The sequence below is a fragment of the Peromyscus californicus genome, unplaced genomic scaffold, assembly GCF_007827085.1.
Source record: "Peromyscus californicus insignis strain IS unplaced genomic scaffold, ASM782708v3 Scaffold_11__1_contigs__length_118956290, whole genome shotgun sequence".
Lineage (NCBI taxonomy): Eukaryota > Metazoa > Chordata > Mammalia > Rodentia > Cricetidae > Peromyscus > Peromyscus californicus.
The window spans coordinates 23154222-23174739 of record NW_026294402.1 but is presented as its reverse complement, the minus strand read 5'-3'; the positions used below and the strand labels follow the sequence as shown (position 1 = coordinate 23174739).

Below are 20518 nucleotides of genomic sequence, written 5' to 3'. Positions count from 1 at the left end.
ATATCTATTGTTTTATTATTTATTATAATATTCCCTCCACTAATGAATCAGCTTCCTAAGGGCAGGAAACTGTCTTTTATTCACTATAGATCTCAAAGTCCTACAATGGTGCCTGATCTAAGCTAGGTGCTTACAGCTGATTGAATGAAGTTAATGGCCAATGATTAAGTGTAACTGGATAGGAGAAAAATGCTCTTACTCTTACACAGGCACTCAACACACAGCACTCCCAATGCCTGTTATGTATGGCTAAGGTTTTCTATACAAACACTAAACAATTTGTCAGTGGATAGCAAACTTGATATCCTGATTCAACTCGCTCCCAACACTCTCTGCCTGGAAATAATGCCAAATCCCACAAGACTCAGAACAGGCCCACAGGACTGGGGTTAATTGCAAGCCTCCAGTTATGACCTATGCTTTTGACTGACCAGCAATAAAACATGATTCTCAGGACTCCCTCTTCAGGTTTAATTAACTGCTAAGAGTAGATCACAGAACTCAAGGGAGCACTTTAACCGTGTTAATTCACCTATTGTAAGGGATATTCTAAAGGGCTTCTCGTACACAACCAAATAGAAGATATGCAAAAGGTAATGTATGTTGGAAGGGATGTGCCACTTCCGTGTGTGTCTTCTCTGGCTACCCTCCAGGAACCTCTCATTGTTTAACCATGATGCAGCTTTCTGACCCTGTCCTTTGGGACTTGTTTGTAGTCATGATTGATTAGCTGGCCATCAGTGATCATGATGTTCAACATTCAGGTCCTCTCCCTTCCCCCAGAGGTCACAGTGTTGGAGATAAAAGTTTCATTCATCTAATCACACAGTTGGTTCCCCTGGCAACCAGTCCTTATCTTGAGCCCAACCAGGATCCCACCAAGAATCACCTCATTAGAACAAAAGATGCTCTCATAGCCTGGGAAATGCCAGGAGCTTAGGAGCTCAATGCTCTGCACTCCTATAACTCTGGAAATCACAGATGTCTCAGGATTTCCAAGTCAGCAACCAGGGCAAGGACCAAATATTGGAACAGAAGATTCTTCTGGAGCCCCATCTACAAAGGTATTATGAGTCCTGTCTCAGAAATCCAGGGCAGAGACCAACATATGTATCTTATAATTTCACAATATTGCACCAGGTAAATCTGTTTTCAAGAACCCAATAAGCAATTAAAAATAGATTTATTCCAAAATTTGAGCATGCTGTCCAATTAAAACAAATCCTTAAAGACATAAAGAAGAATTTAATTTTATTGGTCCCGCTGTCTGGAATTCATAAACATACAATTCCATAAGTGGGCAAGTTCATCTATAAAAGAGCTGATCAGACATATACCATGTCTTCTGATAATGTGTGAAGTTCAGTGAAAAAAGAAATTCTGAATTCAGAAAAAAAAAAGTTTCTCTTGCTTTGACTCCATTCATAACGTGGACATTTAGTAACTTGCAAGGCCATTCGAAGTTCAAATTTCCCCAGCACCATCCATCATTTTTCTGACGTTTAAATTACACAAACCAAATCCCCAGTGGATGAGAACATTGCCATGTGTACTGCGGAGTCCTGCCCTCCTCTCAACAACGCCCCTTGGAAAACAGCCTGGGCCTCCATCTTGTCTCTCATAGTTCCACTCTCATTTCCCTCTTATCTCAGAAAAAGAAGCATGGCGTCAATGGGGGCTCAGTGGGCTCCTTCACAAGGTAGTCTTCTGGTATGCCTTTAAAAGCTGGCTCTAAAGGCCCTCTCTGAGACACCTCCCTGAGGAAGCCTAGCCGAGCTGTTTCTTCTTCCCTCACACTCTCATAAGACTGCTTATGAGAGGTGGGGAGACCACACCCTGGGCTGTTAACATGCTTACAGGACCAGTTTTCCAAGAAGGACCCAGAAGATGGCTTTTCCTAGCCATCTCTCTGTCCTAGACCTCCAGGATTGAGCAGACAGTAAATGCATAGCCCATTCAAGTCACATTATGACCTTGTGAAATGAGTCATTGTCTATGTTGTTGCCCAAGGAAGCAGCTTTTACCTAAACCAAATGTGACATTTATAATGGGTCACAAAAAGATTCTAATCAGTGAGCTATATCACAGAGATTATCAGTTCAGCTTTTTAAGTTATTGTTGTCAAGAAGGCAGCAGCAAAGAAATCAGGACAGCAGCCAGCTGAACAAAAGACAAAATATAATTCTGAATTCCAAAGTGTCCACCCTCCTTCACCAATCCTGGTTCCTTCTGGCTCACTGTGCAGCAGCTCACCTGTGTCTGGTTCTTTAGTCTCACATAGAGAGTCTGGCATCACCTCTCACCAAATCACACTGGTACACAGGAGACAGTCTCACTGTCAGCCAAAACTGCTTGCTTTCCACTGAAAACAACCCAAAGACACCAGTCGAGAGAGTCTTCATTCCTCTACAATTCCTAGGACCATTCCAACTTCTTGGTTATAGGAGACTCATTACGTAATTGATAATTAAGGCTCATTACTTAACTGGTGTCAAAATTGTACTGTCAGAACTGAGCATAGATCTATATAGCTATCTACAACTTTGCATTTTTTTCCAAATCTTTCGGTTTGACTTTAGATATCTCCCAATAGGAACCTTATCGGAACTGTCCATCTCACGCCTGATTATGCTCAAGTTACTAGAACAGACTCCGAGTCTGCCTGAAGAACAGTTACTGGAACAGGTTGGCTCATGATGACCCCACACTCAATGAGAAAGCCAGTTTAGTAAAAATTCTCCTGTTATCACAGTGCAAGAATTTCTGTCTGCTCTACTCCAGGCACACTAGCACAGAGAAAAGCCCTGCTATTCTCCCTAGTAGCATTATGAAGTATGTCCTTATTTCTATACAGTATTCAACACAGAACATCTGGAAAGGTGAAGAAGTCAATGATTGGCTTCCAGGTTCTAGATAAAATAATTTTCCTGTGGAACAAGTGAGAGAACCAGAAGCTTCTTGGAACCCACACACATCAGAAGTTCAAGTTTGATAATACCCTGAGAGAAGTCCACCTTTGACTGGCTGGGAGAAGACAGCTCACATCAGTTAGAAGGGTTGCTAAGATACCATGCTGTCTGTTTAAAATCAGAGCCGCAGCTCTCAGAAGAGTGATTTTTGTCCCCCAGGGGACATTTGGCTCTCTCTGCCTAGAGACATTTTTTTGGGCTCTCACAATGTAAGAGGTGCTACTGGCATCTGGTGGGTAGAGGCCAAGGTTGCTGCTAAACATCCTACAAGCCACAGAACAAGCATAGCCACAAACAAGAATCCTGTGGAAGGAGGTAAGTGTACAAGGTAAAAGAACTGTAGCACAGAGATGTAAGGAGAATAAAGGGCAAGATACAAAAATCATAACAACTAGAACAGAATGTTCGTGAAGGACAGAACCAGCTTTGGACATAAACCAGAGAGTCAATAGGCTCCAGAAAATGAGAAACAGCTTGGAAGTGTGGGTTGCATTTCTACATAAACTAACAGTGCAACAAGGGGAACAGGAACCACCTTTATGATCAGTTTAGAAGGAGTCCACTTGAGAAATCTTAAGAGACATGTTAAAAACATGCTTCATTTAATCAGTGTGAGTCAAGAACAAGGCTTCCAGAGGCCAGGATTTTGCTTTGGAGTATAAAATTAAAAATGGCTTCTCAGCCTTAAAAACTTCAGTCCCTGAAGGGCTTCCGTGGCTCAACGGAAGGGTTGCAGAGTGGGTGGCAGCCGTCAAACCAGAGAAGGTTGACATATGGAGTACAACATTGGTTCACACGCCTACTTATCTCGGTCAGCCCAGAAACACTGTGTCAGTCTGGGTCCTCTGAGAACCAGACATCAAGACAGGTTTGGATGTGCAAGACGTTTGTTTGGGAAAGAAACTGTGAAGGAAAGTGAAGGAGCCAGGAGGGCCAGCAGACGGCCAGCCGTGCCAGCCTGGTCTCTGGTGAAGGTGAAGGGAAGGCTGCTGGGAAGGTGAGTGGGAGGAAGCAGACACAACAGTGAAGTTCTGAGGAAAGCTTAAAGAGCCATCTCAGGTGCCTTCAAGTCAAAGCCATCCCCCAGAGAAGACCATATCCTACAAGGACCTGAAGTGGTATCTCTGCCATGCTCAACCACGGCTGGGGGTATCCAAAGGAAATGGTATCAGAGCTAAAAATAGCAATGGACTACAGAGGGCTGCCTGTAGCTCTTGGTCATCTACACCTCAAAAGCAGGGAACTGAGAAGAATTCTCCTAACACCCAGCTCTGGAGCTGGACTTGTGGTACCTCAGGATCAAAACTTTGCTCAGGAAAGACAACCTTCTCCAGCTTTCCTTCCCTCTTTTCCACGTCTTTCCATTAGCATCTTTTAATAACATTTCCTTCAGTAAATTCTAACTATGAGGCGGGAGATGGTTCCTCGCACAGCACCATGCACAAGCAGGAGAACCTGAGCTTGAGTCCCCAGAAGCATGTAAAAAGCCAGGCTTGGCAGTGCCTGCTGGCAGCCCCAGTGCTACGGGGTGGGGGTGCGAGAGTCCCGAGGGCTCACTGGACAGTCAGTCTACACATGTGTGGGCTTCAGGTTCAGGAAGAGACCCTGCCTCAAAGATGAAAAGAGAGATAAAGAAAGATACCCAGCATGGACCTCTGGCCTCCTCATGCGCACGCACGGGTGCACATACCTGTACGTGTACACACACACACACACACACACACACACACACACACACAAAGTTTTAAAAGAAAGCAATTCTAACTTCACCTCAGTGTGACTTTTTGACAGGACAAGGGTTATTTCCAGCCTAGCGCAGTAAGGTAAGGCCCAGTGTGTCTAGGCCAGCTGGTACTGGGACCCAGACAAGACAGAGGGAAAGAGAGTAGGGATGCTAGAGATGCAGAACCACGAGCAGTTGAAATAAATGGCCCCTGTCTTTAGCTTTTAATTCTTACAGAGACTATTTGACATTTGTTTCCCTTCAATGGTCACTGTGATGACTGAGGTATTATTCTGGATGCTGGTCTGCATTCACTGATGGGTTACCCATTCTTACCACAAAGATAGTATTGTTGAAGAACAGTACAGCTGCTACAAAATGGGGTCTGCCACAGCAACCATAGTGTCCCAATACACAGAGTGATTTGTGGCCAGAGAATTATCTCTACAGTCGGTCCCAGAGGAACACAGTTAGGTTTGAGCCATTGTTAACCCTTTGACCTATAACAAAACTCTTTTTGAACATGAGAAAGAGGTTGGGGATGGTATGTGTGTTTGATATGGGTGTGGCATATGTGTCATTTGGATATACATGGGTGTGTGGGAGAGTGGAGTCTGTGCCTATTCATGGATAGGTGGTATGTATACGTAGCTGGGTGGAGTCATGACTGTGTGTGAGTCATACACATAGGTATATTTATATGTGGAGAGCTTATATGTCTAAGTATATAGAATGTGTGAGTGAGTAAAACATATAAATGTATGCATGCACATGTGTATGGGTGTCTGGTAGGGTATGTGTGTATGGATGGGAGGGCAGTATGAGCAGATAGTGTGAATGGGTTGTCTGGGTGGGTAGTAAGGATATAGGCAGATGGTATTTGTATGAGTGCACGTATGTGTATGAATAGATGGGTGATGCATGATTGTGTATGTGTACATATAAGGGTAGATAATGTGTTTGTGAGTGTGCACAAGTGTGTAGTTGGGTAGGTGGAACGTGAATGGTTGTAAAAGGAGAATGGGTAGGTGGTTTCAGATCAGGTGTAACAGATATGTGGGTTGATAGGTGGTAGGTGCATGGGCATGTGTGCACAGGTGGGTGGGAGGAGGCATGCAGGTGAGAGGCTTGCACAGGAATATGGCCCTGAAAGTGATGTCAATGGGAACCTGTCACTCCACCTCAAGATAAGCGGACTCTGTTTTCTGGTGCTGTTAGGGCTCAATTCTAGGTGGCTGATTCTCCAGTTCCATCTCACTCCCTGCAGGCCTCCTGCTGGGTGGCCTTGATCCTTCCTAGTACAGGTTAAATGTACTTAACCCCCAAACCCAAAATCTGAAATGCTCCAAATTCCAAAACTTCTTGAGTGCCAACATGACACTTCAAGTGAGATCCCACACCTAGCCTCATATGACAGGCCTCGGTCAAAATTCAGGTGCACTCTGCCGGGCGGTGGTGGCGCACGCCTTTAATCCCAGCACTCGGGAGGCAGAGCCAGGCGGATCTCTGTGAGTTCGAGGCCAGCCTGGGCTACCAAGTGAGTTCCAGGAAAAGGTGCAAAGCTACACAGAGAAACCCTGTCTCGAAAAACAAAACAAAACAAAACAAAACAAAAAAAAAAAATTCAGGTGCACTCAACACATTGCATAAAGCTACCTGCAAACGATGTATTGAAACATAAACCATGAATGTTTAGGGTTTTTTCTACCTTCATGATCTTATAACATGCACGCAAATATTCCAAAATCAAAATCTGAAACATTTCTGGTCCAAAGAAAACATGTTGGATAATGTAGATGTAATTCTAAATGGTCTTATTAAATAAGAAACACAGAGCCAAATGCAGAGTTAAAAGCCCAGAGATCAGAGCAGTAGCCAAGAGCTAAGACCACCTTATCTTACCACATGCTGCCGTCCTTCCCCTTAGAGAGAGACCTTCTTCCTGTGTCCTGTCTTTTTATTGCCTTTCTGTTCTGCCTTCTCATTGGCTGTAAACCCAACTACATGATTTCCTCATCACTGCCTGTCTATACAGGCCTCCAGGTCTCTATGGTTGCTACTGGGATTAAAAGTTCAGGTCACCTTGCTTTGGATGTGTCCTTGACCACAGAGACTCTGCCTGCCATGTGATCGCATTAAGGGCGTGTGCTACCACCACCTGACTCCCGCTTATGGCTCGCTGTGAGGTCTGATCTCCAGGCAACTTTATTAACATACAAATAAAATCACATTTCAGCACAAATAAAATATCACCGTAGGGTAAGGAATCCTGAACCAGTCTTTGGCTTTAAGACATCTCTCACTCCTGCCATCTTTGTGCTCTCAGAACAGCTTCTGCCTTCACGCTGACTCTTCAGACAACCACTAAATATTCAGTGCACTACAAAGGAGTCTGTAGGGAATCTGAAAATGTAATCGAGGTATTTCTTATGTATTAACTTATTTGAACAAAATAAAGTCAATCGCAGGCCTAAACGAGAGGTCTACTGCTGGTGAAGCGCGCCCTGAACTGGCACCTGGGAATACCAATAAGAAGGCAGGGTAACAGGAAGTGCTTTCTCTGCACTAGAAAAACAAGCATGGTCCATCTCTTCCTACTTCTCACCACACACATACACAAAAAAAGATGAATAGAGCAACAGAGCATATAAGATGTTTTTATGGAAGACAGGGGAGGTTATAACATGCTGCCTTTGATTTTTCCAGCCTTCCTTCTTCCAAACTCTCCTCCATTGCTTCTACACTTGAAGGAAAACGTAAGATAGGACTATGTTACTGAAATTTTCTTGCTTTCTCAGACACATCGACCTCAGTGGTGCTTCTAGAAGACTAATGGGGTGGAAATGTCAGCTCTTTCTCTATAACCCTAGTCTGCAAGCAGACATATCTTCCAGAAAACATAACTTCAATCAACCAAGCTCAACAATGTATGATGGGGCTCTAAAACAACCACTGAGTCGATGAGGCTTGACCACATCCACAGTTTGTAATGCATGATATGGGGACTGTACGCTGGAGACTGAGCAGTTGGAAACCAAGCTAGAAAGTATAGCTGATAGTTGATTCTCTCTCAGAAAAGCCAGGCCAGGAGACATTTCCATTCCAAAGAGGAGGTCCAACAGGTGCACATCTGATGCTAGACAATACTAAGGTACATGAGCTCTTCTCCAACTATCCAGACTGTGGCCAAGGCCTGCAGAACACTGATGCCCACCAGACAGTGCTATGACATAGAGAATTACTTAGTGCAGTATGCCAGGGAATCTCAAGGATCCTTTTGAGAACTGTGGGCCAGCCAATACTACCAATCAACATGTTAGATTGGGGCAGGGTACAAGGCAGATGCACAGGCCCATAAATTACCCTTTTTCTGTTCATACATGAATTATTCTCATTATGGACCATTCACAGGATAGAAGAGGTCATGAAGCCCCGAGATGCTTTATGGTTTTCTGTGGCTTGAACAAACCCTAGGATTCACCAATCAGCTTGTATGAGGTGGAATGGATCAGCACCATAGCATATGTTCAGGACAGCCAAAATGTTCCAAACTTTCGAAAAGACTCCTATGCCTCCGTGGTCTCCTCCTTGGAATTCTTCTTTCAATAAGGATAATGAGCAGGGACGGGAACTTAGACAGCCACAGAGCAGGTCTAGCTTGACATTAGGTTGTGAGTCAGAGCCCCTTTCTACCCATGCCAGGCCTCTCTCATTGCAACACACATGGAGAAGTCCCTGTGCTCTGGCAAGGTCCACATAGTTCACCTGGGAAAACAGAAAATACTTTACAGTGGTCTCCATGGGAACAGAAGCAAACAGAACCAATCTCAGGCCTGCAGAAGAGATATCAGGAGCTCCCTCACCATGCTGCCTGCTTCAGAGCCAGAATATATGCCACCCTGACAACCACACTCACCATAGACAGAGAAAATCATGGAAAGAGAAAAGGATCCCCTGGCAATGTTGACCTATCCAAGACACACAAGACTTGGCTACTAGTAACTCAGAGGGCTGGGACTTCTCTGGGTACCTCTGAGATCCCCCAGTTATTTTATGCAGAGGGATCAGCATCTTGGAGAAGTTAAAGCCCTTACCTATGGCCATTGGCTTTATAAGTAAAGCCAAAGGCCAAGCCAGCACTCACTGAATCAGTGATCCCATGAGATGGCCACAGAAGGGCTAACCAACCATCTGCTTTAAATATAGACTATGTATGTGAAAGACGGAAAGAAACAGCTGTCTGGGTCACCAGAAGCAATTGGCCACATCCTTCAAATAGCATGAGTTTAAGCTGATATCAGTTGTCAGTGCCCATGTTCTTCCAAGATTCCATGGGGCCATCAGGAAAAGATGCAGAATCTCAATAGCCCAGTAGTAGTTTTCATCATCCTTTCCCGTCTGGACTTCACCCAAAGAGGCATCCATCTCAGTGCCAAGTAAGACTGGGAACTATCCTCTCCATGGGATAAAGCCAGGGACTCCTAAGGAAACCCCAGTTTCTCTTGGAGCCTGCAAGCTAATGGGCTATTTCCATCTGCCATGTTCTCTCTTCCAGCATTCCCCTCCTCTCATTGAAGAATACAGGAAATCCCTTGGCACTGGTCTGTTCAGAAGAACTGAGTTGGCTTGTTCCGAGTAGCCTCAGGCTTCCTTAAGCCTGTCATTGTAGAAATGGGAATGCCCCCAGGTGGTTTGACTCACCGCTGCCATGTCTCCTCTTACCATCTGATCCTTTCTGGCATGCTTCTGAATTTGAACTCTTGCTTCTCTTTCTGAATTTATTGACAACTCCTTGCAGCTATTGTCTTCACTGTGCCTCTTTCCGCTTTGCTGATTGTTAAGCAGAGGTGATGGGAGTGTAAAGGGAGAAGACTGGCTCTTTTCACTTGCTCAGCTATAGATCAGGTATGATACATGTGCATGTGATGGGTACATGTAAGTCTACCATGAATCAGCATGGAGGCCACAAGATTCTCAGTATGGATTTTCTCTTGGCTTAGAACAGTTCTGAGGCCAAACAGATATTTGAAAAAGAGATGTTTTGATGGCATAGTAATGATAAAATCCAGCACCTGTCACAGTGTGTAGACCAAAGAGGTTGTGATTTTTGTCATCTTGACACAAATCTGACTTTTTTTTTCATTATACTACCCTAAGCATGTCCTTCCTTATATTGAGGAACCACGTATCTCTAGAAGTCTCCCAGTTCAGTTGCAAAGGTCATTATTCTACACGGCTTCTGTTTTTGCTTTGTGCCCCCAGACTCTAATCCTTAGGTTTTTTCCATTGAGTTACCTTGTCCCACAATGTTTCTTCTGTGCGCTAATGTGAGCAAGAGTGAGGAACAGAATAGTAGCTGTGGTTACCAGACTGTTTTTCAACAAAACATCTGACTCAGAGGTAAATCTTAGCTACCTTCTTCATGATGACAGAGGAATTACTCCAGAGTGGAAGGCCTGTGTTCCAGAGGGACTTCAGTCACTATCTGAATGTGACTTGACAGAAGATTCCCAGACCACTTTTGCCTCATTGGGGGATAGACTAAACAGTCTCCAGTGTCCCTTTGCAAGGACCTATGATCCTTAAAACATGTTTACAGGAAGCCATGGATACCAAGCTCTGCTCTAAAGGTCCCTGGCATGGGTAGCTTAGGAGGAAGGTTATACATATTCTGATATCATCATATTGATGACATGTAGTTAGAGTGTCCACTGTCAAAGAATCAAAGCTCCTCTAATCACAGCCTGGATTTTTCCAGAGGAAAAGCTCATGTAGAATATAGCAGATAAAACAACTAGAATTCTGCCATCTCCTAAATATATTCAGTTCAGTGTGCCACTGGACTTGGTGGGCATGTGTTAAGGGCTGAATACTAAAAGCCACCTATTCCTGTTCCATGGCTAGACTGTGTATCAGCTGAGAGAGAGAGAGAGAGAGAGAGAGAGAGAGAGAGAGAGAGAGAGAGAGAGAGAGAGTTCATAGCAGGGTGCTAACTGTAGACCTTACAGGTTCCAAGGGCTATGGTGCTGACTCTGTGTTTGTTGGTAGAATCAGACTCTGCAGCCTCTGTAAGTCACCCACAAGATTCCTTTAAAGACTGCAGGTTCATTTCTGCCTCTATTTTCTAATCATCTCTTCCAGAGGGCTAAGACATGGTTTCTTCCATCTGAGCTGTGTCAGTGACCTCCCAACTGCAATGTTCATCTTCAATCCGTTCTACAAGCTTCTACAAGAATGAGATTCAAGGATATAAATCATGGTCCATACGCCATCTCATGAATCATGTCAATCATGGTCCGTCAATTCTAGAATAATAACCAAAATGCCCTTCCGAAGCTATTTTTGTTTTCTGACCCCTATACAGCAAGTCTGGCAGCCTCACCTTGTGCCACACTTTCTTAGTCTATGCTCTACTCAAGTAGGGGAATGAGCCCTTAGGTTTCTTGCTGAGGTCCTGTAAGGAACAGAAGACTAAACAGGCCACTTTGTGTTTAGAAAACATGGTGCCGTATAGATATCCAGCATTAGCCAATATGGCTAAGGTTGGACATCTGGGGGGACTAATGTGTCAGCAACAAAATGGCTGACATTGATTGTCCAGGGAATCTAGAAGTAAACAGTGATGTAATCTGTTATGTAACTATTTCTGGCAAGATGCCGCCTGTATATGGGTTTTATATAAGTGTGGCTCTGAGATGAGAAGTTTTAGCCTCGGCCTTTGCCTCTGTCTTCACCAGTCTTTCTGTTTGTATCTGCCTGTAGATCTGAGTGTCTACTTCCTTGCAGTCTGTGTGTTGGTCTGCCCATGTGCCTATGCCAGCCTGTGTGTAGCCCTTGTGTGCCAGCATATACCCGCCTCAAAGCCTGTGCACTGATGAATAAAGAAAGTCTTTTCTTCCCATGACTCCTCAAAAATCTCTTCAACCTCTTGACCTCCCTTGGCCTGCCTCCTCTCCTGGCATCAGAGCTTGGACCTCACAGGTACCCTATTTATGCTGTCTGTGCTGCCTGTCTTAATTACCATTATATTTCCATGAAGATACACCATGACCAAGGTAGCATATAAGACACAGTATTTAACTGGGCTTGCTTACAGTTTCAGATGGTTAGTCAATGACCATCACAATAGGAATCATGGCAGCCAAGCAGGCACTCGAGCAGTAGCTGAGAGCTAACATTTGATCCACAAAAATACAACAGAACGAGAGCAAGATTGGACCTGGCATTGACTTTTGAAGCCTCAAAGCCCACCCTCAGTGACATGCCTCCTCCAATGAGGCCACACCTCCTAATCCTTTTTTAGCAGTCTACCAATTGGGATCCAAACATTCAAATATGAGCCTATGAGGGTCATTCTCATTCAAACCACCACACTGCCCCTCCCCTTCCCTGTGCCTTAGAACATTTCTGCCCCTCACCTTTTCAGGTGTTTCCTCAGTTGTCACTGTCACAAAGCTTGCTGGCAAGATCAGCCCTCCTTATAGGCAGTCCTGGAAGCACATCATCCATCCTTATCTTTTTCTGAGTTGTGCTTTCACAATCATATAAGTGTTGGTTTGATGCATGTGTGTCTCTTGCTCCATGCATGCTTTCCGAGCACTGTAACCACTCAACTGCACACCCAGGCCAGACCAATCGTAACTGTTTGAACATTTCTCCCATAGTAACCACCCCCTAAATAACATAGTTGAGAAATGAATGTGCTGGGCACTGTGAAGCATTCACAGATTAATAAGGCAAGTTCTCTGTCATCCAGAGCCCAACAGCCATGACCCAACAGCAATGGGACAGACTACACTATGGAAATGGCTAGGTACAAAAGTGATGTCACCTTATAACTCTTCTATCTGGCTGAGCCCAGTTTACCTTTCCCATGGGAATGACAACCTGTTCAAGTGTCACTTGGTCATGTTTAGCTCACCCCTGTGCCATCTGCATGTTCCTATCCTTAGTATGACATTTTACTTCTTGTGAATGATAAAAGTCCTTCTTGTATCACTATAGTTCTCAGTTATTGGCACAGGGGCATGACTCTAAATTTCAAACAGACACTCTGTTTGAACATGCTGAGTCATTTCAGTTTGTATGAGGCCGATGACCACCTTAGGGCCACATCCGTGTTTACAGACTGTCTCATACTCGCAGGTGTGTCTATTGGGATGTGAGTTTCACAAATTTGCAGTTCCAGTGCTGAGCCGTGATTATGTCCGGTTGGCAGATCACAGCTAGTGTTGACTGATGTTTGTGAACCCTAGAATGAAACTTATACCTAAGCATTCTCTATGCATTGCCATCTCCTACTAGCAAAACCATTCTCAAGTTTTATGCTCACTCTCAAAATGAGTGAGCTGTTGACCAGTACAACCCAGGGCCACAGACATTTTTTAGAATTCAGGGGGATAGATCAAAAGGATATACAGACTAGGCTGACACATAATATTGGTATAAATTTGACTGTAGTCTCATCCATTGTCCATTTATTCACTTGCTTACTCACCCACTCAACGAATACTCTGAGTACTTATTCTCTGCCACTATGGTAGGTACTGAGGATATGCCAGAAAACAGAATGTAAGGACTGAGGATATGCTGGAGAACAGAATGGCACAGCTTCATGGACTGCAGTATATGGAAGAAAAACAGGCATAAAATCAATATATAAACTCACGGTGTTGCAAAAAGAAACCTGGCACTAAAGACTTGCATAGTAAATAAGGTCTAGTCTACCTTAAAGCATGAAGAAGGTTCTACAGAGCAGGTAATGTTTTTATGAAGTTCTGAAGGAAGAAAAAGATGCTTCATGGAAAAAAATAAAGGAAGACCAGAATTTTTACGGTTGAGTGAAGCCTTTGAGAAAGGAGAAAAAAAAAAGAAGCCTTTTCTGAAGAACTAAGATTGACCAGAGCGACCAAAGCCAAGGGCTGGAGGAGGAGGAGGGTACAGGACCAGATCGCAGCCTTGTGGACTTTGTCCAATTTTGAGTTGTTTTTAAAGTCAATGGGAAGTCCGCACAATCTGGTGATATTACACACAGTCTTTTGCTAAGCAACAAATGAGATTAAAGATAAGTCATAAAGCATATGACAATTGTTCTCCTTACCGAATCCATTAACAAACTCCCAGGTGCAGTAAAACAGCATTATAAATTTGAAAAAAACAAAACCAAAAACAACAAAACAAACCATGAGTTCAAGAATGGCCACTCAGACCATTCCAGAGTGTCTGTCCCTTGAAATGCCCAATGTTCTGTTTTTCTAGACCTTGGACTTCAGTGTTCAATCCAAGCGTCACTTACCATTTCCTAGGAACATGCAAACAGCCATTCCAATCAATGGCCTGTGCCCTGATGCATCGATTCATTTTGGCCTTTCCAGGGGTCTCTCAGCATACTGTCCCTGCTGGTTAAAGGCAATGTGCTGCCTCATAATGATCATGCTTTACACTTAGCCAGCACATTGCCCAGGGGTGTCTCCTAGCATTTTGCAAACACTTAATTAAGTTAGTTTAGTGGCTGCAGGGGAGTCCCAGCCTCTGGGCACCAAGGGTTCTGGATAGGAAGGGAATCTTGAGAGATAAGTGAAAGTGTTGCCTCCTGTGCCCACTGGCTTTGGGGTACAGAAGAGAATGGGGGAACTGTACAGGGGGTTTCTACATTACCATGGAAGCATTCACACATGAATGGGCATGTATGGCACAGGCTCCTGCCATGTGCCAATAGGGAGAGAACTAAGGCTCAAGGTTCCAGTTGGTGTTCTAGAAGGACAGAACCATGAGGCAAGAGGAAGAAGGGCTTGCTATCTGTGAGAAGCTGATAGTAGTCCTTTGAAAGTAGCTAAACTGAAGCTGTGTTTGTGTGCCTGTGTGTGTGTGTGTGTGTGTGTGTGTGTGTGTGTGTGTGTGTGTGTGTGCATATGTGTATATGTATGTATGCATGCAGGGGAAGGAAGGAATTTTTGATTGCCAAGGGATGAGGACACTCCAACAGTGGTGTCTGTGTTTGAACACCTATAGGGAAATAATCACAAGTATGTTTTTGTCTTTGTGTTCTTTCTTTCTGCTCCATTCTCAGAGTTACCTGTATATGCTTCTGAGTGAAGGATCAGAAATCCAGCTACCGGAACTGTATCTGTACCTATTATATCACCTCGCCCACAGAAAGGCTCTGGAAACTAAGGCTTTAGAAATAAGCCGCACATTCTAAGTCTTGGGCTCCTGACCATGGCATAAATGGCAAGAACAGATGTCCTTGGGACCTAGAATTACACTAAGAGATTATCAGGAGTGGGATAACAGAGCAAGGCCACCCCCCACCCCCCCAACAAGGTGACACCAGCCTGCTCAGCCCCCATGCCTGAAAGTTTCCGTCGACAACCAAAGGTGCTAATATCCACTATTCCTGACAGCTCGGCTTGTCAGCAGCCACAGGCCATCTGTGGGCCAACACTTGAGTTCAGTGACAGGAAGAGTGGATTTGCTTCCACCACCACCCCACCCCCGCCAGCTGCAGGCAGCTGCAAACAGATGGCAGCCATCCACAAGCAGACAGGGTAGCAGACTGGTGGGCCCCAAACCATGGAACCAAGGTGAAGAAAGCCTAGCCCACAGTCTGAAAAGAGTCACAAGAACATGGAGCTATGAGATCATGCTACTAAAATCCCCACACCTCTTTTAGGCTGCTGGACAAGTCTCTGTACCAGATACCACACCAAAAACATTACAAAGCAGTATCTTAGAAAAGCAAAATGACTTACGTATACCACTAGCTTTCCACAACAGAAAACCCAAAGTCCAAGTCAGCATACATCCTCAGTGGGGTCAAAAGGAAGGAAAAAGGCAAATCGTACTTATGGTTTTGAAGCAGGAGGATATCTTGATTTGTCAGAACTTATATAAAGTCCTGTTGAATAAAGGAATTAGTGGATTGTATCCTGCTAGTTTTTATCACCATGGAAAAGACATATATGAGTCAGTACAGTTCCATCTTGTCTTCCTCTTTCTTCAACAGTGAAGACCATCCTTTCCTGGCTACCTACATATGAGCATCATTCTCCATTTGCTGTGCTGCCAGAGAGGGGATGAGTTCTATTATGATAGTAATTCTTAAGTTCTCTCTTGTTATTATCTAACCTAGGTTTCTGGCTGTTTTGTCCAATAAAAAACAAGAAGGTATACATAGCTGGAACCCATTCTACAGACTGGCAAATTGAGACCTGAAGAATACTCCAAATAGCTCTGAAAACAAAGCTTGCCACTTCTCGGCTTTCAGCATGCACAGAGGCTGGTGTGGAGACCCATTGGGTGGGAAACAGCCCACTGAAACTCTGCCCTGTGAAGCTTGGGAGCTGTGAGCACAGGTGCTATTTCAGTGGTTGACACAAGACATACGGGCACTAGAACTACTAGACAACAAACACAGGTAGATGCGGACTACTTAAGGCATCTTCTGAATGTCTCAGTCTTTGGTGCTATAACCGAGGTGGCCATGTGAGGAACACAGAGAGGCAGACAAGACTGGAGCAACACACGAGAGTCTCATTCCACCTGGGACCACTGATTGATCTCACTATGCCTGCTAGTGTCACTGGATGGTGCTGAATGCCAGCAGGATGTGGTCTTGCCTTATTAATATGCCAATCATTTAAAGCAATTGAGAACCACATGACAACTGGAGTGGGAAAGGAGGTATTGGCAAAGGGGTGATGAAGCCTTTCAATAACCAGATGCCTAGACCTTGTTCTTAACTCTTAGAGGATCTGGGGCTTACAGTCTCTTGCTTGATTCCTCTTGCACAGGAGGCCAGCCTGCCAACATTTTCAACACTAGTAGGGAGTGGGGACAGAAGTCATCAAAATTGGCTCAAAGTTCCTTATGCCCTCGTCTCAGACTCAAGCGCCTTCCTGAAGTAAGCTATACAGAGGGTAAAAGGGCCTGAGAAGAGAAGACATCTTAAGCCTAGGGGAATTTTCCAGCCAAGCCCAAGGTCTTCCGATAGTCAAAGATGGGAAAGGTGTTTAAGACATGGCAAAGTCACGAACCCAGGTTCACAGATCTGTGCACACCGCCATCCTTACAGCAAGCCCCAGCTCACTACATGGGAGAGAAGACCCATGATGAGGTAGTGGTAAAAGGACACACAATAGTAAAGGTCTAGAGAGTAGAAAAGTAGGCTTCCAGCTATAAAATCCAGTCTTTCCACTCCCCAAGACACTTCAGTTTTTAGAGCCTACCCCACCCTGCCTCGTAGCCATGGTGCCCTTCTCAGAGCTAAGATAGGTGGGTGGAAGATGAGTTTTCACCCAAGCACTGCATTCCATGGACATTGGGCTTGAACTACAGACAAATGGTCCAGAAGTCATCAGAAGGACCTGAGGTGCTCCGTACTTATCAATATTCCCGTCTAAGATGAACTTCACATGTCTATCTGAGCTTCTCTCTCCACATGGTTCTGATGCAACTATACAGCAGTCTTAACTTCCTGCTTCCCCAACCTACTTATCTTTCTACCAACCCCCAGATTCAAGGTCATAAAAGGCTCCTAGGACTGAGGATGTGGCTCAGTGGGAAAACATTTGCCTACCAAGGGCCTATGTTTCAACAATGCACACACACACACACACACACACACACACACCAAACTCAGCCCCATCATTCCCACTCTGGACACCCAGGGTCTTAGGACAGTGCTTCTTAGCATGACACATTGCCAACTACATCCCACCTGTCCTGTCTTGAGTGTGAGCTCAATAGTCTGCCCTTAAAGTTGTCTTCCCACCCTAGAGATTCTGCCTAGCAAAACAATTTATGAGCATCAGTCTCCCCCTGAGAGGTACCAGGCAACAACAGCATTAACCTGAAAATGATTGTGAGTTGAAAAGGTGCTTTTGTAAAGAAATGAAAAGCTACAGAATGCAATGGTATGGATGCCTAACCAGGTCAAGGTTTTGTGATGACATTAGCCTGTTTTTACATTCTGGGAGAGTACATGGCTAAGGAGCTGGTGTTAACCTCATGGGAAGAAAAGCAGGATTTCAAATAAAGAAAAAAAATAAGAAGTCTTCAGACATTGAAGTGAGTAAAAGAAGTGAGAAATGAGGAGCCCCAGGACTTCTGGATGCAGATGGGTTCCAGGTCCGGATCCTGCTGGAGGCCTTGGGTATACTCCCTTCATTCCACTTAAGCTTCTCTTCATTCTTACTCTGGATCTTTCAGGAAAGGGCATCCCTCAGGGTAGGGAGCAGAACCCGCCTACTGGCGCAAAGGCAACTGTGGGCTGATATCTGTCCTGCTCTCCCAAATAACTGCAGCTTGTCTGTCACCTCGCCCTCACTCTCAGGGTTCAAGAACTAAGGTGCGGACCCCTTTCATGTAGCCAGTTTTAGGGAAGATGTTTCTGTAAGCCAGGACTGCCTGCTCCCTACAAGTGCAGGTGAGTTATACTTTATGGTGCTAGGCTATTCGTAGAGGAAAGTTTTGCCCCAGTTCCCGGGTTCCTTTGAGGTGCCCTGTGTTGTAGCCTCAGCCCACTGGGTTCACTCCTTCCCTGTCCTTGGAGAAACTATGAGGGATGCAGAGACATTGTTAACTCCGACCCAGAGTATGTCCTTCACCCATTCCCCCCAACTCCTTCCTTGAGAAAATCCTAATCCAGCCTCCAGAAGCAAGGTGGAAGGAGTAATCAGTCTATGGAGATCTTCCTGGACTCTCAGGAAAGTTTAACGTTTTTTCAGAGGATCAGAGGCACCCACCTGGCTCCCTCTACCAGGCTCAAGCAGGTACTGAGCACTGGGCTCTGCCTGTGACCTTCCCTACTCCCCTGGTATACTGGAGACCTCAGAATAGGAAAAGGACACCTTCCCAACTCTGGACTTGCCAGACTCAAATGACATCTGGGAACTTGGTTTTCAGAACCCATCTCTTCTCGGAAAAATGTAATTCAAAACTTAGGAGGGTTGCATAAAATTTTCAAATTAATTAAAATTGTTATTTAATATTTAAAGTGACACAACATTATGTATTGGATATCTTTCTTTTTTAAATTCAATCTTCTCTTCTTTCTTCCCTATAAGCTTCAATTTATTTTCTAATTTTCTCTGGTAGCTTAGAAGTACTTTAGAAAATTATGTTTAAAAGAAAAGGGGAGGAAACCCAGACTAAGGGATTCTGAATATAAAATGAAAAATTATGTGTTTTACCTAAGACTAGATATATGAGAATTAAGAATCTCAGTCGGTATGTCTGTACATATGTAAGGGAATTTAGGTTTAAGCTAATGTTTAACGAAAAACATGCATCTCAATTTGCAACAAGAGAAAAAGATTTTAGAAAAAGAAAGAAATGCCCCTACAGATGAGATTTAGTGCTGAAGACTCAGAGACCCTTTGATACTGCCTAAAATGTTGGCAAGCCTTCCCAGTCCCTTCAGCATTGTGTGAAAGATGCCTGCAGGCATGGTCCTCTGCTTGCAGAGGACTCCAATGCAATTACCAACCCTATTAAGACGTGCTGGATTCTGCACGGAGTCTAGCAGGCTGACTGGGGAGGGTTGCGGCATCTTACCTGGTCACTGCAGATTTGTTTTCCCCAAACAAGCAAGTGCTTGCAAAAGAGCACAGCATTAACAGCCCTTCCCAAGGTAGAGACTGTCACAGTCCTAGACTCCACTAGATTCCCCAACCTTTCCTGGGCTTGGACCGATCAAATCTGTTAGGGAAAATTCATGTCTCTGCTGTGATGTCAGAAGTAGGAAGGAGAAAGTGGGAGATTTATGTATTTCAAAGGCACAACCTGCCCATTTGGTGGAAGGATAAAGAAAGCAAGAGGTGGTGGAAAGATTATGTTAAAACAACAACCAAAAAATACAGTAGCGAATTCATAAAAGGGTGAGAAGGGATGCAGAGAGGTAGAGATTGAAGAGGGAATAGAGGAGAGGGTTCGGAAGGGAGGAAGGGAGGAGAGAAGAGAGCATTTGGGAAGAGAGAAAAGACAGAAAGCGGGGGAGAAAAAAGCACAGGAAACAGAGACGCAGAGATTCGGAAAAACGGAGACCAGTACGGGATGCCAGTCCGTGTTGCAGGTCCCAACAGAAGCGCAAGAAGGCTTTTGCACCCCGGAGTTTAAGCACCTCTTCTATCACCCCTGGGACCACAACTAGCCAATGCCAGTTGTGCCTTTCACAGAACCAGCAATTCTTTGCAGCACGGTGCAGATCTCGAACCCAGCTCTCGGGAAGGGAGCAAATCGCGTGCTGTGGGCATCTGTGTGCGTGTGAGCCAGCTAGCCAGTGAGTGTGTGTGTGTGCTTGGGTGCGTGCACGCCACAAGCCTACCTTCACTCACATGCCTCTCGCACTCCCTCTTTTCCTCCTTGCCTCTCCCTCTTCCCCCTTCCCCTTCTGCCCTAGCAGCGTGCACCGCACCAATGCTGGGAGAGAGAAAACACCCTTCTTTCCCGGGTACCTGGGATGAAGAGCAGGGCAGTGGTGGCCGAGAAGACGATCCAGTAGGCGGGATGGTACATCTCGAGGCTGTGGCGCGCGGTGGCCCGGCTAGCTCCCGCTGTTGCTGCTGCTGCTGCTGCTGCTGCTGCTGCTGCTGCTGCTGCTACCGAGGCTGCTTCCTCTGTGCTGAATTCTGAGCAGGTTTAAATCCAATGTTTGCAAAGGGAGGGAGAGAGCAGAAGAGAGAGAGCGCGCGCGAGATGGGAGCAGCAGACAGCGTCTCTGATTTTTTTTTTTCTTGCACATACACACAACTGGTAAGAATCATCAGCACCAATCTTCACTGGGCACACAGCAGACCACCTCCAAGCCACGCATTGGCTCCACTCT

At 45.0% G+C, this 20518-nt stretch overlaps 1 protein-coding gene across 1 annotated transcript in view; it reads right to left on the bottom strand.

Annotated features, from left to right (window-relative positions):
* Opcml (opioid binding protein/cell adhesion molecule like) overlaps positions 1 to 20518 on the bottom strand; it is a 1141264-nt gene extending 1120746 nt beyond the window's left edge. Inside the window, exon 1 of the mRNA XM_052755526.1 lies at positions 20148 to 20518. Within this exon, the coding sequence (XP_052611486.1) occupies positions 20148 to 20208 (61 nt within the window). The 5' untranslated portion in view covers positions 20209 to 20518. The remainder of the gene's footprint in view (positions 1 to 20147) is intronic.